Here is a 17,755-nt window from a genome sequence, read left to right as displayed (position 1 = left end):
AATTGTTTCATGTGTCACCAAAAAAAATGCATTAGGGTGAAAAATGCATATTGCTAATGAGCAGCACATCACACACAAGTGACACAGTTAACAAGGACTGTGGGAAAATACATGTTGCTATGTACGCCTAAGTCACGAGTCCAATACACCCTAAATTTACCTTTATCCTTCATGTAAAAGTCTTTGTATTCATAGGTGCACCAATACACATGTACATACAACTCCCACTGTTAGCTAGGTCCCTGTGAAACTATCTAAACACATATTCTCAAGCTTCTTCCATTACTAATATAGATGCCCATACATGTATATTTCGTAGCTCAACTACGACCATTTTCAATATGCTACCCACTAAGGAGGAAACAAGTCCACCAAATCTTATATTGAAATGTACATACACATGAATCCATTCTCAAGTTTCTCCTGTTAACCTGTACTTATTTCACCAGGAAAAAAAGACCATAACATGGACACTCCCACTCATATTATCCTTCACTTCAAACAATACTTCCCCAATGTGTACCTTTGTACACTCACTCTACATATAGCTGGCATGCAGTATGAAGCTGATACGGTCAAGTCTGGTACAATTAGTTTACACACATTCGGGTATGCAATAGTAGTTCCGTGAGCTCCATTTTCATTTTAAATATACAATGTCCAAAAATGATACAATCTAATACAATTGACATATTTTACCACCACTAGTGAGCGTTTTGTTGGTAGCTTGGGCCTAAATACATGTACATGTACCTGTATGATCTTGGTGACTGTTCTTACCTTCTAGCCTTTAACTTAGAAATCATCAATCTGGGATGCTGCCACCACAGGTCAAATTTTAATGTTAAAAGGATGTCTCCAATCACAAGACACTCTAAACTCAGTGTGTACAAACCATCCACCTACATGAATTTCCATATAAAACGCAGTCTAGCAGTGAAATGGCCTCTTGTAGACATTCCTGCAGATTTTCAGCGAAACAGCCAAAAAACAGATGAATATCTCCCAGTTTTCACTTTTCCAATTACAGTGCAACCAATCAGCCCTTGCTCCACGAGCACTAGCATAAGTACCAAATGGGGCGTAAGTACTTTTTAAACCTACCAGTTCAGAATATACCAGTTCCACTACTTGGCCAGACAGGGTACATGTACAGACTGTCATGACCATGCCGTTTGTCCGACTATAACATCTTCACAGCATGGTATAAGTACACATGATGCACATCCACATACATCTCTGTCTTTTCACTGGTCACATCTTCGTTTTTTGTGTCCATACTTCAGCTTTTGTCCGCAGGTACCCTTATGTCTACTGAGCATTCCTAGCTTTAGTTCATCGTTCCCTGATAGCTGAGGTTGTTCACTCATTGTTCAGCAGAGGGTTACCCGCCATTCACAGCCTGTAGTTCATGCCTCAAGATCCAGTGTTAAGGTCTGTGCTGATAACTTCGATTCAAACAGTTTGACAAGTCAACATTGATCACAAAGCTGTTCAAATTTTGGAAAGTAGAACAGAAAGCGCCTTGTATGCGCAAAGCAGCCTAGAGTACACTTTGACAGCAAACATATAGAATTTTTTTTTGTAAACTGCCTGTCACCCACAGATACTTAGATATAAGGGGAGATTCCAATCTCTTCAACCTACCACCAAATCTAGACTAAAAGACACCTTGTGTGACGCTGGGGATATTCTTTAGCATGTGTTTAATATCAGACTGAAACAATTCGAGCTAGGTGCACTCCCTGCATTTCATGCATTATCACGGGAGACTTGTAATATTGGAGCATTGCTGAAAACCGCAATTTGCGAGTCACATGGTCTGTCTGAATGAGAAAAGCCAATAGTGCTACTTGATGAACTGTGACAACGGACAGTTTCACGACATGAATGGTAAAACGGCCGTTATTGCCCAAGAATAACAACTCAAAAATCTGTTTTGCAATAGGTGACACTTTGAACCAGACAGATCTTATCCACTTCGGGTCAGTGATGTGAGATGCTCCACTTGAGGGCCTTGGGGAGTCAAGTAGCCTATGCATTCATGCAAGGAAGTAGGGTGGGGCGAGTTGGAGGGATGAGGGTTCGAACTTGGGAGGGGGGGAGGTGATGTCAATTTATCTCCTGGTTATACCCAGCTCTTCCTGTACATGTATTTTTGGGGTAGGTCTCACTTCCAAGGTCCCTATGCCATCTGTGTCTATAACCAGCGTGCCTGTTCCACAGACGGAAGTTTCACTGATGCACAACCCTATTCAAATCAACACCCTGTTTCTGCAACCTTGAGAGCAAAGCTATAAGCGTGACTTCCTGATTTTTTTCGACTGACCGTCTCCCTAGCAGCACAGGGTATGTCAGTTGTACACATGAACCTTAACCCAAACAAAGGATGTTCAGATCTCTGAACTTTTGTCTTGACAAGTCCTATAGATAGCTATTACCTTGGATATTTTTCCAGTTTATTTTTGTTTTTCCTTTATTTCTTTTCAGTTGCGTAACAGACAAAGCCTTATATTTGAGTCTACCCCAATTCCTCCACTTTTTTGCAAGTAAAAGAGCAACTTTCAATGATTTTGGAAACAAAACTACATTGGTTGGATTGGCCAATTTCGGGGTTTCACAAAAAATATAATTTTATCAGTCTACACTGATACAGAATAAGGCCTTCGGAATATGTCTGAATAAATACCTTGCAAACAGGCAAAAAAGTTGAAGAATTACAGTATGTGCATGTAGTACTCTCCACCGGAAGGCAAAACAATTAAATATTACAATATATTAAAGGGATTATGTGTTATACTGAGAGAATTAATAATTTTTAATTTAACCGCATACAGTGTACACAGGAACGATATGAATTCAGAGACAATGCATACTCATTTTACTGCAAACTAAAGAACAAATACAGAGATTCACTACGACAGTAAACATGACCATGGTCACATATTAGTGAATGGAACCCCGACAGAAGTCCGAAGTAGGATGTATTACGTCATTTCAGTGACGCTGGACATTCCACTGCAGCGTCAACAGTGCAGCATCACAGTGGGTAAACCAAATACATCACAGATAAAACTGCTGCATGTCTGGAATCTGGAACTCATTTCCACAACCACACACTGAATCAGCCTGGCCAAAGCATTTTGGAAACATGGCATGGCACTTGGAAACCTTAGCCTCATGATTATTTTCACATATGTACATGGAATAAGTCATGCATGATCATGAAAATCACCCAACTACATGTCAACTCAAACTGTTGAACTGATTGCCTATGCCCTGCGGTTTTATTTTGAATCTCTTTCAACACTATTTCAACCATTAATCAAGTCAACAGTAACTATGTAAGTGTGCAGGGTGTGCTACTGTTTCAAAAGAGCCCATGGATGAGCATATATATGTAAACAGAACATCTTACAAGTTACAACCAACAGGAAACTGCAAGTAGTGCGACTTATAATAAAGCAGGCTCTGTGCTCACTAAGCCTTCCTACTCACGAACTTATCCACATGCCAAATTGTGAAGAAATTGGAGGGTTTTTTTCTGACAGTAAGTAAAACAAAAAACCAATCACAACAATACAACTCAACCATGTCCATTCATATTTATGGATCAGTACATTGTAAGCTTAAATACATGTACCCGCAGTAAGAATTGATAGGGGAGACAACTCTGGAATAACTCTGTCAAATTTTGCAACACATGCAATCACTTTGTTTCATGTAACGCAAGTTTTCGTAGTTTTTATCTTCCGTGCAAAACTGGATTGCTGAGCTATCTAAACACGAAGCCTTATAAATTATGTAAATTTATAAAACAAAAGGAAAAAGCAGTATGGGCCATATTAAACTCAAGAAATTAAAAAAACAATTGCCAGAACCCAACAAACAACCTCAGTGATTAAGGGCCAGACATTACTTCAATGATTCGGCCATAGAGGGCCCCACATGTGCAATGAGGTACTCATAAAAATTGGACAAGAGTACTTCATAAGCTGTGTACGGATGAATGCTACAATGTTAGCATGGCATGGCACATGTTCTCTTTTCATTTGACTAGTCAGATTTGGTGGGTCAACTTGACTATTGCTCTGTGCAAAGAAGACTTAAGAATTACCTGATAGATGTTCATATTCAGCAGATCTGAGGTCTTATGAGAGACTATGTACTTGTATTCACACTGAAATACCCACATATCACATCGGTATAACTGAATGCATTCTAGGCACCCAAACGAACACATATTCAACTCACCTGTCTTTCTGTACTTCCACTATCCTGATCATCTGACTTTAGTGGCGTTGTCATGATTAAAATTTGTTCATTTCAGCAAATTACGAAGCTGCCATGTCTATGGTAATAGTTTCCAATAAGCCTCTTCCTAAATGATCGTAAATCCATGGTAAGTCCATATTCGTTGTCCCAACACCAAAAGACAACTGTTTATTTTAACATATCTGCAAGAGAATAGAAAAATGGTATAACAACAACAACAACAAAAAAAACAAACAACAAACAACAACTGGCAGATTTACACTGACATTACACTGAGAAAGTAATATCAATGGAATGAAGCACAGCCTGAATTATATGACAGTTTGGTGATCTTCAAATTTGCGAAACAGAAATGTTTATGACCCTCACCCAACTATGCCTCAGGGCCTAGATACAATACTGTAGCTCTATTTGCTGATTATATGTTGATGGCCAGAGAGCAACTAAATGGTAGGAAAACTGGGCAGGTCACGAACCACCCAAAATAAAAAAATATGGCAGGCTTCAGCTGGAGGATGAGGAGAGGGAGAGGAGGAGGAGAGGAGGAGGTGTGGTGCCTCATAAATATTAGTAGCGAATATAAGTGCCTGTGGATGTTGAATGCAGTGCAAAACATGGCTTTCAAAGGCATTATTAAACAAAAGGTTCTTACTTTTCCTCTGCAACGTTTAGCTGTAATCCTTAATTTATGAATCCTTTATGTCAAGGATTCTTATCTGAACAGTGAAAGCCATACAACTCCATTAGCTTTCACTCTGTAGCTCTCCATACATCAACTTATGAGCTACAGCATCCACCTCTGGGTGGTCAGTATGTGGCTATTTGAAGTATTTCACGATGTACGAATTCAGCGAGCTACATGATCTCCCTCCTTATTTAACATTCTGACATTTACCTTGGCAGTCGACCAACAGAATGAATGTTAGAAATATAAAATATAGAGGTAGTACATTTAACGTTGTTGACTAAACGATGCTCCTGAACATAGCTGTCAGAATAAATTTTCTATTCATGTAAGTATACAATCACTTACTTTATTCTAGATAAAAATAGTGGCGTACAGTTGTTAGGTGGCGTTGGCAAATCACCGTACCAATAAATGATTATGCTAAACCTATATCTGTGAAGTGTTCGATAACAACATACAACAACAACAACATTAAGCAAAGTCCATGATATCTAATCACGATTCGCATCTTGGACGGTCTATCTTCCCATCGTGAGCAAGAAACATTAGATACAAATAGCGCATAAAAGGGACAATTTGCGCACCATAATACCATCTGATGCCCATTGAAGATCGACATCCAAAACTGCCGGGACAGAACAAATAAATAAAATTAAAAATATTTTTTTCATGTTATTTGGTTTTCCAACAGATTTGCTTCCGTTTTGCTTTCCTCAAATGCACCGTATTTCCTGTCATCCTTACCCATTTGCAGCTCGCCCAGAAATTCCTCGTTTAGTCCGCAATCTGTTGACAGCACATCCTTCGTTAAAACACAATAAGACGTTTAAATTCACGTAAATTTCGTAACCTCTTTTCTTTACTCTTCCGCGCCAGTGTTTCCCCCACTTACATGATTCATCGATGCTTTGTTACCGACGATCTGATTGGCTTAGATTTTGTCAAGGTACACATTTAATTCCACATCATTGACAACATTTGTAGGGTTCTAAAACAAATGCAAGTAACACAGTGAGTGGTATTTGCTTAAATCGTGTTGAAAATATTAAAATGAGTGTTGAAAACTAAGCGGTATTTGAAACAATGCATGAGGTTGCCCTGCAGGAATAGGTCACCGCCCAATGAAAATGGCCGTTTCTACTGAACGGCTGTTCCTTCACCCTTTGCAAAAGAGCTCTGCACGGAAGGGGTATAACCCACGATACTCCTCCACAGAGTGAGTGAGTGAGTGAGTGAGTGCTTGGGGTTCAACGTCGTACTTAACAATTTTTCAGTCACATGACGACGACCCCTCCAAAGATGGGTCCGATTCAACAAAGCCTTGAGGCCTACACTTCAAACTCAACGAAAATTGTTACCGGTTGAATACTACAGTTTTCAGACTGTGATTACGCAAAACAGCGAGTACAAAGCGGGTGTCTATCAGTTCAAGGCAGAACATTTTAGCTTTACACGTTTGATACAAATATAATAAGGAAATTTCTTTCGCAGAAGGTTCTCGGAAAAAGAACAACACAAAGACCGAAAAAAGTCCACCAGGTAGTTTTACCTTACAATCCTACTCACCTACAATTCCAAGAACGCAGTCGAACCGGCGAAAGATGGATTCGAACAGGTGACCTCACAGCCTTAAAATCTGGCAACGTTTGACAGTAAGAGTTGTTCCCCTTGAACCAAAAGATTGCACTCCTCGTGCACAGCATGTTCACGTTACCGATATCGGTACTATAAGACCTATTAGGCCGATAAACGAAATTGCACTTATACATAACAGCGCCGGAGATTTAGCAAAATAAAGATGCTGAATTGTAAACAGCCAGCACAGAACCTTCAGTCTCACCCTCAAGCCTAGATAAACTGAGTGATATCACAATTTTTTATTTTATTTATAGTTTCGCATTTATATCATATTTTTGCTCTCTAAAAATGAGTGCCATAGGAACCTCTGTTTTTATAATATACAATTGCATAAGCCTTATATTGTCTGCTCTAACATGAAAAAATATCTTGTATAAGCCTATATACCGGTACATCGTTTTTAACGAGAACGAACTGCGGTGAAATTCCTATGAAATAAATTAAACCTTCATTAGGCCATTGTGTTGCGGGGCGTGTAATTTGTTACCTAAACATTTACGTGGACAGTTACAATAAAACCCTCACTGGGTAAACTGACAAGAGGCCTAATTTCACCAGTTACGTGTGACTAATAGCTGGCTACCACACTGTCGTCGCTGCTCTGGTTCGTCCAATAAATTGCAGTGAACATCACTGCATGTTTTGTTACCTAATTCTGCTTAAATCATGGTGCTATTTTTTTTTGTACAATTTGCTGATGTTTATTCCTTTACATGAACAGAACAGTTAGAATAAAAACAAAAGTGAACTTTACTGACTAGGGGCCATATTTCACCTGTTACGTGTAATTTGTTACAGCTATCACACTGTCGTCGCGGCTCTGGTTTCAATATCTGGAGAGTAATGAAACATTTCTACACAAATGAAGAAACTCAAAGTACTATATCAAATTTCGACTGGGTTTCCTTCTTGTTTAGAAGTCTTTTCATACACATAAGATTCGCACTCACTTTAATAGGTTTTAATATAAGCGATTATGCCTAATCGGATTATTTCCAAAACGGAAGTGACGCATATGGTTTTATCTCTTTTGTAGTGTATAAAGTAGGCTAGGCTACATGTACACTATCAATGGTAGTCACAGAGCCCATGCGGATTGAACCAACAATACGAATTTAGGCTATTTGAATAGGGAAGTGAACCAAGATATCGATTTCCCTTCTTGGGCCTCTCGATCTGTTCTCCTGGGCTCTGTCTTGCTCCTGTGTTTTTTTTTGTTTTTTTTTTGTATTTTTGCGCGTAAACATAATAACCTTGATTACGTGAAAAAATTAAAGGGAAAATCAAATATAAATAGAAAGTTTAGGAATTTTTTCCGTCTTGTACTCTTCATCCATTCACTTCAGACTGTGTTTTGCGAATGATTGATTGATATTGGTGTATTTGAATTATATGTTATGCGGGGGGGGGGGGGGGGGGAGCAGACATGGATACCGGTATCAATAAAATGACATAAATTGACCTCAACAAAGTGAATAATTTCTGAGGCATAAATGTAGCATGCACCTGTGCATAATCTATTTTTGTTCCATAGGAGTGGGGGGGGGGGGGGTGCGCTGAACATAAATCTATGAAGAATACAATACGGAAATAAAAGTAAAAATAAGATGGGTGACCATAAAAAAAAAAACAGTGGCATGCGAGGAGTTAGGGAGAATATCTCTAACAGGAGCAGGTGTAAAAATGAACTGGTGTAACAGGTGTTGCATGAGTTAATGCAGTTAAAATCGCATTTATATGACCCCCGGTGATCTCTGGTAATTGATATGTCTCATGACACGCAGGGGTGTAAGTACATAGATGGTCAGTGGGTGATGTGCCGAAACTGCCTGCTGGGTAAAGAGTAGGGAGGGGTGATGTGGAGGTAGGGGGTGCACGGCCCAGTGGGTAGGTCCTCTTACGACTGTAACATCTTGTCCTGGAAAACGTGTAACTTTCCAATTAACAGGTGTAAAATCATCCACTGTGAGGTCTATTAACAAGAAAATGACTCTGATATATCTTTGGCACGTACCTTAAAGACAGATTGAATTGTCCAGGGTGATTTGATTGAGTCGTTAAATTTTATCTGTTTGTTTTTTATATGACAAAGGATTTGCTATTCTTAGAAGCTTAAAGCCGCATCAGACTTTTTGTGAAATAATGGACTTTTAATGGTATCCGTATACAGTTCCACAAAAATGGACCAGACATTACAATACAATACACATATTTTAACTCAATGTCGTTTATATAGTCACATGCGGTGTGGTGAACTGCTGTAAAAAGTAAACAATTGTGCCGCAAATTTCCTTTATATGTTATTATTGTAGAGACACATTAACTATGAACATTCGGCCGAGAACAAAATTTTTTTTTAAAATTACATAACAATTAAACAAAAGAACAGATAACGTACATAAAAAGAAATTAAATCTAAATTTTGTTTATGCATTTTTTGGTGACCTTTCAAAGAGAAATTCACATCAGATTAACATCTATTGTGATGGAATCGTTTTGTATGTCGAATGTGTTTATTTCATGCCGGCAGGTCGCTTTTGTGAATGGAAGGTAAAATTAGACCTTGGGTTGCATTGTGATAGTTGGTAAATGCCCTCATCGGACTGATGGTGAAGTCCGACTTTTTGTCACTTCACCTCAATTGGGATTTTATTCTAACTGTTCATGTACATGCTTAAAAAAAAACAACTTACGATACTCCCGTATAAGCTCTAAAAAGTCGTCTCAAATTAAAGCATATTAAAATTTAAACCAGGTCTTTTGAAACGATTGATTACTTCTTAGGCCTACACTACCCCCAAAAAACCTTTGACAGACCTAAGAAATATACATGCACACTCAAAAAATTAATCTGTTAATTTTAACAGAAATTATGTTGTCTGAGTGATGCTAAAATGTATTCTGCTAGTATAACACAATATCGTGTCACATTCAATATGATATCCTGTTAGTCCAACAGAATCTTTATGCTGCATTAGGGGCCTCCGTGGCTCAGTCGGTTAGCGCGCTAGCGCAGCGTAATGACCCAGGAGCTGTGAGTTCAAGTCCAGCTCATGCTGGCTTCCTCTCCGGCCGTAAGTGGGAAGGTCTTCCAGCAACCTGCGGATGGTCGTGGGTTTCCCCCGGGCTCTGACCGGTTTCCACCCACCATAATGCTGGCCGCCGTCGTATAAGTGAAATATTCTTGAGTACGGCGTAAAACACCAATCAAATAAATAAACAAATAAATAAATTATGCTGCATTAATAGAGCATGTGTGTTATATTTAACAAAGTGATTTTTGAGAGTATTGTTTACAATCTACAGTGTATATCCGTACAATATCCTTATATGTACAATGTATATCCGTACAATATCCTTTTATGTACAATGAATATCCCTACATCTGTTTGAAGGTCACGTCCAAAGTGACAAATTTAAAATAGTTTTGGGGCCTCCGCGGCTCAGTTTGTTAGCGCGCTAGCGCAGCTTAATGACCCAGAAGCTTCTCACCAATGCGGTCACTCTGAGTTCAAGTCCAGCTCATGCTGGCTTCCTCTCCGGCCGTAAGTAGGAAGGTTTGCAACCTGCGGATGGTCGTGGGTTTTCCCCGGGCTCTGCCAGGTTCCCTCCCACCATAATGCTGGCATAAGTGAAATATTTTTGAGTACGGCGTAAAACATCAATCAAATAAATAAATCAAATAAAAATAGTTTTAAAATAGCTGATGTCGGCATATGAATATATCGAATTTGGAGGGATATATTTTCACGATTCGGATTAAAACCAGTCTAGAAACATAAAATATATCAGTTAATAAATGTCCAATGATGCAACTTTAATTTTCTACCATGGTAGAAAACAGCTTCATCAAACATGTGAAACATTTTCAGACAAGCTGAAACAATTTCTACTGAAGCTTAACCAATTTCTACATATAAGTGGAAACAGTGTCTGCACGAAATGAACCATCTTCACCAAAGCTGATCTACAGTTTCAACACTGTTTGAACATTATGAACCAAGCCTGAAACATTTCGAACCGTGTTTGAAACAAGTTAAACGGATTTCTACATGAAACGTTTTGTATCTGAATTGAAATAATGGAACTTTCTTACTTGAGTGAAACATTTGCATACATGTTGAAATAAATTCTGTTCAAGAGTAGAAAGTTAAAAAGAAAAAAAAAAGGAAAGAAACGCAACTTGTAAATCATGGGAAAATAGCACCTGCCAACCTCCCTGAAAACCTGCTTTTAATAAATCTCATTTTCTTCAAAGCGCATCTGATTTTCAAAAAAAAAATCTTTCAATTATGATAATGACAGGCCTAAAGGATTAAAAACTGAAATCCTTTTAACATAATTTACCGCAAACTTTTTCGTGAGCTTTACGTCACACACGCATTATAACTCCTCCAGGCCTCAAAATTAATAGACCATGCAGCCTATACTTCTAGGCAGTTAACAAACGAAATGTGTTTATCCTGTACGTTAAAAAAAATTAAAAAGAAGGAAATTTTAAAAAAATAATAATAACAAAGGTTAAAAGTATTGCTTCGGGTAACTTGGGTACATGCACGCACGGAGCACATTTAATTTCATTACTTTTGTCAGTCCCATAATTTTTGACTGTATGTGTATATCCGGAAACGTCGGCATACACTGTGGTCGTCTGCTTCTCCCAGTGATTAATATCGCACGTCAACGAAGAAAACAACAAAGGGAAATCACTGAACTGTGAATGATTATGACGACCTCACCACTTTGGTTAATATAGACCCGCCGATTAAGTGTTACGAGCGACGCCAATGTTGAACGGATAGGGGTGATACGACGTTGATTTCGTTTGTTTCGTTACAGTGTTTGTCGTTGCCTGCAGTATTACGACAGCGGAGCTGGTTGGGGTAGGGCTACCTGTCTGAAATCTGATGAATACCTACCTGTGGGGCAAAATGCGGACGATTACACAGGTTAGACTGATGTTCACGGGCTGATAAAACTTAATCCATGTCATCTCTTAATTTGATTAGTTAGTCAGACGAACCCGTGTGACGCCGAATTGAGAATGTCCCAAGACTACTGAATGACGTGAATGTCTTACAACAGAAACAAACCAAAGCATGCATCAGCTGCAAGGTGTCATGCGTCAGAGACACCAGATAGTGTATCTCAGCTACTCTATGACATTTACCACATATATCAGTTATTCTATGACATATATACCAGATAGCATACCAGAATATATACATGTACATCAGCTATTCTGTTGGCCCATACCGTGTACATAAAAGGAAGCATATATTAGCTACTGTGTGGCCTATACCTCTTATACCATCGAGTATGTATCAGCTACTCTGGCGTACACATGTACCATGACATATACCACTATAAAAAAACAGCATACATCAGCTACTGTATGGCATATATCGGTTCTATGATATGAATTTGTGTATATCACAGCTCTTTCATTTCTTTATTTATTTACACAAGTACATATTTATTTATTTATTTATTTATTTAACGCGATACTTAGGAATTTTTCACCTACCGGTATACCACGGCATCAGTATAACGTGTGATAATCTTCCCAATTGTAACGTACACACCATATTGGTGGAAGACATGTGGCACTGCAGGAACGCATGACCGGGCAATCGGCCACACGAGCGCCACGATTGCCCCAAAAGCAGTAAAGCAGGGGCAATTACAAATCCCCTGTCCATCAGTGGTTTTGAACTCGAGACAGATGTGTCTCATGCAGCGATTGGAGGGCAAGCTCCTCAAACCACTAGATTATGGCCTGCTTCCTAGCGCTTTTAAAAACTTTTAAAAAGCCAGTAGAGCACGAGTTGATTATAATTGGTTACCCGTAAAAAAGACAAAACATCGCCGATCTCATGTACTAGTCGTGCATGAGAACGAATGACGAGATGTGATAACTACAACTACTGATGCATATATCCCGGCATCTCTTACATTCGACGCGCGCGGACCTGTGAGAAACCCACAGAGCCTTGATGGCTGTATCCACGCTGGTTATTTGAATCAGGGTAGAAAGATAAGTCTTAACGCCTGTATGTGCACGTCTGGTATTCTGTGTTGTGTGATTATTAATAAATTCCTGGATTGCCATGCAATGATGCTGCTAAAGCAATGGCACTGGTAAAGCTTTTGTGACAGTATATATACCTGTACATCTTCAGTCGGATGCGCCTGAACTCAGCGTGTTTTTTTCAACCGCGGGAAACAGGCGTGCGTGTCAAGGTGAGTACGTCCACAAATATATATATATATATATATATATATATATATATATATATATATATATATATATATATATATATATATATATATATACTTGCACTTACAGCTTGTCATTGCATGTATGAAACTCCAATCATTCTCTAATATCATCACCAAGGTTTACGAATTTATTCCGTTGTACTGGCCTGAAGGTCACCGTATTGGCCCAAGGTCGAGGGTGAATTTCAACCCGGCCAATGTATCACTCTGCTTTCCTCTGGGTTGGGGTGGTTATTAAATGCCTGTCTTCCTGTATATACTGTTTATATCAGTAAGTAAAACGACATGAGTTCGTTTGTCGAAGATGTGTACGTACATTTATACCATTCTCATCGCAGGCTATCTGCAGCTGGTTTACACTGACCACTCCGGTTTACACCGAGCACCCTGGTTTACACCGCGCACTCTGGTTTACTCCGAGCTCTCTGGTTTACACCAAACACTCCGGTTTACACCAAGCACTCAGGTTTCCTTCACCTATAAACATGACCGCCGTCGCAGAAAGTGAAAAATTCTTCAGTGCTGCGTTAAGCACGAATAAAAAAAGTAAATGAATACTGCATATTTGAATATGTTTATTTATTTGTTTGAATAGTGTTTTACGCCGTGCTCAAGAATATTTCACTACTAAGAAGGCGGTCAGCATCATGGAGGGAGGAAACCGAGGGAAACCCGTGACCATCCAGTTGCTAGCATTGAATATGTTTAATTGCCACGTGGATCAAGTCACGATATTATCTATACCATGGAACTAATAAAATAGTCAAATTAGCCCCAGCTTTACCACAGTCTATCCATCCAGCACTTGATCGTGTGCATGGACACGCTCTATGTTTGCATGCTCCAATATCGACTTGACTTTAGTCTAGCGTACATCCTCTCGTACTACAGCCGCCTTTTCGTAGTTTTAACTCGCAGCATCCCGAAGCTGCATGGGTGAGTCATCTTTGCTGCTAAGCAATGAGTCAATAGAGGAGGCGTTAAGCGGACTGGATCAGTCGACACCTTGTTATAGGTGCTGACCAGTACTGTAAATAGTGTGTGGCGGTATTTCTCTGATTCTGTACATAGGATATGCCATTACGGGCGATTTATACGGGACTCAATACAGCCGTCCTCTAAGAGGTAGAAATACTACGGAGTTCACAGGCTACGTGTTCTGCAGCTTTCCAGCCTGCTGCCGGTGTAGCAACCAGAAACCCGTCGACTCCAGTTTACAATGCACGAGTCCTAACAAACCACAAACGCGCCAAGGGAGCACGGCTTTCATCGTGTACAGCTACGGCCATACACGTTGATCCTTTTACCGATATAGCACTGTCTGTCAGCATGTGGATATAACTGCCAACAGACTAAAAATCATATCCGGTGCATTGCTATCTGTCATTTTACAGTAATCCTTTGAGTGCTGAAATTACACTACAATGGTCATCTCAGTGGACTTCCGTTGTTGTTTGATTGCTGGCTAGACGGCTGACCGCACGACTGGACGACCGGACGAACCAGCGGCGAACGGACAGACAGACCGGCGTGCCTGTTGTGTCGCTTGCCTCCCCCTCGTCCATTGCTGGGCGATACCCGTCTACATCCGCCTTACCCCCCAGGGTGCCAGGGTGCGTGCTATACGGTAGGTGTTTGTCTAAATGTTTGATACCACTTAGGTAGCTTTGTAAGTCAATTAATGTCCAGTTTGTCGTTGCAAAGGACATTTTGGCTTCGTCCTTAAAGCCATGTTTCCGGCCTGTCTGTCCGTGACAGTTGTGTATTATGACACCTGTGCTTGTTTGAAGCCACACAACACTTCATACCTCAGCACTAACACCTGTAAATTAGCTGTTAATAGAACTTATCACCTGTAAATCTTATTTATGTTTACATTCCCTGCAAAACAGATTAGCAGTTACTTAGTTTGACATGTGGCACGGTTATACAAATAAGAACTGACGTTTAATATAGGCCTAAATGGAAGTCAAACTGTTAGACATATGTCAAACATTAGCAAAAAATATTGACCCATATATATCTATTGTTCAATACAAATTTACTGATATTAAAGCGTATACGCGACTTCAGAGTATTATGGATTGCTGAGAGACCTTCCCTCGTACAATCGGAGAGGGATTATGTACATAATACAGTTATCTACCGACAGGGTATTCAGGATTAACATGGCATGTTTTAGACATGAACATATATTTCGAATCAGTTGACTAGGCGTGACTAAGAGATTTGTGACATTAGGGGCATCTCAAATAAAAAAAATCAAAAGAAAGTTATTTTTTATTTAAATTTTTTTTATTGAGGCATACATTTAAAGCCCCCCACCCCCCACCCCTCGTTTCTATGACGTCACCACCCCAGTGGAGGGTGCATGGGGAGACATGTCTGTCCAAACATTACAAACTGAACTATTATTTTAAAGTCGCTGATAAAATATTAGTAAGAAACAGCAATATTAAACAGTGTTTGCATGTGTTGTGTGTAAAATCCTGTAGATACACCGTAAGTTCGATACACCCTGTGTTTGTGTTGCATAATATATTGCAAACATCAGAAAAGCAAACATAACTAAATAGACGCTGTGTATACAGGAAGCACCAAACATGAAGATAAGAAAGAAAAAAAAACAGCATTGTGAGAAAGAAGGCTGTTGAGGCTTTGTATGTTTTAAAATATTAACAAGAAGATAAAACAGAAAACAAAATCAAGTTGTGCGACAGAAGGCTTTTGAAGCTTCGTCGGTTGTATATTTTGAACCACAAAAGGAAGATAAGAAACAAAACAAAACCAGGTTGTGAGACAGAAGGCTTTTGAAGCTTTGTCGTTGTAAATGTGTATAGGTGCATATACCTTATCGGTGGTAATATTAAGAAGTGAGCAGGCCTATTATTATTATTGTTATTATCATAGCTGTTTGAAATATATTTCATGATCATTAGTGTCTGTCCAGGTATATTTTTCAACATACATACACTCAAAAAATTAATTTGTTAATTTTAACACGAAGTATATTGTCGGAGTGATGCTATAGATGTCTTTTGTTTTTGCAGCAGATTGTTCTTTGAAACATGGCACACATGTTCTGTTAATTCAACATAAAGATTCCATTAGACTATAACATGATATTACGGTGAAAATGACAGCATATTGTGTTATAATAAGAGAATACATTCTAGCATCACTCAGACAGCAGATTTTCTATGAAAATTAAGAGATTAATTTTTGACTGTTTATACATAAAACTTCGGTGTGTGGAATTAATGTATATAGTATATGGACAGTGCTAGTGTGCGATATTATAAGCTAAGGCCAACAAAAAAAACAATCGTTTTATCTCTTGTAAAAACATGGCATAAATAAATTGTGAGATTTTACTGCGTAAATGTTTTACTCATTTGGAATATCATAAGGTATTAATGAGAAGTCGTGTTGTTTAACAAGCAACTTTATTGACAGCGTGTACTTTACCGATAAGTTTCACCTGAAACGCAAGTCTGAGAAGTGTTACTGCCAAAAACGACAGGCTCAGATAAACTCGATATTTCAGCATTGTATTATGCCATCATCAAGATTGATGATGATGGCTTCCTGCTGATGGCAAAATAAAATTCTGACATACTGAGTCAAAATGAAGCTGTTGTTTATCGCAGTAAAACTTCTTGTATATAACCGATATTTGCCTATTTTACGTCAAAATTGGACGATCTGTAGTATACAGTTTACTGTAGACTCGCTATTTATTTTCGTGAAGAGTGTATAAGCGGATTTTCTTGTGTATACGAATATCCGAATCTTTTCTGTTCCTATTTACAACTAACAAAGGGCCGAAGGTAAAGCGTTGATACTGGAGATGGTGTTAGGATTATTTACGAAGGCAATTGTTATTTTCTTGTCGACATCAATATTTGTTATCGCGAAACTAATACAGATTAAGTGAACGTTTCAAGATAACATCGGTATAGGTAGCATCGCGTGTTAGATCGTATCCACAAGTATATCCGATAACACAAGTGGTGTAACGGGTGTAAATCATGTTTCTTGTGTTGCTTTCTGACTTAACAGTGACAAGTTTCACCCAGGTTGTGTAACCCACAAAGCGGCCGTCTGCATAACCCAAGGATGTGGGGTATTATTTGAGGAGGTCTACTGTTAATAACTTCTCGACCCACGGGTCTGTTTATCTAAGACGGCTGCGTGACGGGGGCTCGGCTTGGCTTCCGTATTGCGACCACAGATCGCATACGTCCAGGGAGGGACACCAGCTCCCGTATAACGCCCTGCTCGCTGCGTCTCTGAAATTTGAGCACAGGTCGGGCTTCATCAGTGAGAGTCAATAGTCGGTCTAGGGGGACCGTAGGGGAGGGGAGACAGGTGAAAACAATAGTTGCTCAGTGAGAGGTAGTTTACCTGTGGTTGTACAGCTGGGAAAACTGTCACGTCTGAGGCTTACCTGGCTCTATATAAATCCCAGGAGATACGGTTAGGCGGTCAGATCTTACTCTCGACTTTTACCTGGAGGACGCATTACCTGTGTAACTTCTGCAATCAAATACAGGTAGACGAGTCGCCCCAGCATCAAGGATATACGTGAGATATATATATCAGGGCAGTCACAGTTTTCACGTGTAAGATATAGCAATCTAAGCGATATAGTGCATGTATAGTGTTTCGCTTTGTTTACCCATAATCGGAAGAACTTGCCATTTACAATTGACAACAGGTGAGTGATAGGTAATCATGGTTATGCTTTTATGAGTTTTGTGCGAAGTATATTTTCTGTGAAGTTTGAATAATTTCTTTTTTATATTCTCAAAAGGTCTTGCGTTTTAGGCATATATGTACTCGCCAATTACCCATGCATTACAGCAAAAT

At 39.2% G+C, this 17,755-nt stretch overlaps 1 protein-coding gene across 1 annotated transcript in view; it reads right to left on the bottom strand.

Moving 5' to 3' along the window:
• Positions 1-5,839, bottom strand: part of LOC135477414 (uncharacterized) — a 95,386-nt gene extending 89,547 nt beyond the window's left edge. The window contains exons 1-2 of the mRNA XM_064757501.1: positions 5,708-5,839; positions 4,255-4,457 (exon numbers count right to left, since the gene is read on the bottom strand). Of these exons, the coding sequence (XP_064613571.1) occupies positions 4,255-4,308 (54 nt within the window). The 5' untranslated portion in view covers positions 4,309-4,457; positions 5,708-5,839. The remainder of the gene's footprint in view (positions 1-4,254; positions 4,458-5,707) is intronic.
• Between the last annotated feature and the right edge of the window lie 11,916 nt (positions 5,840-17,755).

Source organism: Liolophura sinensis, chromosome 11, assembly GCF_032854445.1.
Source record: "Liolophura sinensis isolate JHLJ2023 chromosome 11, CUHK_Ljap_v2, whole genome shotgun sequence".
NCBI classification, from domain to species: domain Eukaryota; kingdom Metazoa; phylum Mollusca; class Polyplacophora; order Chitonida; family Chitonidae; genus Liolophura; species Liolophura sinensis.
This window is presented reverse-complemented; position numbering and strand designations above follow the sequence as displayed.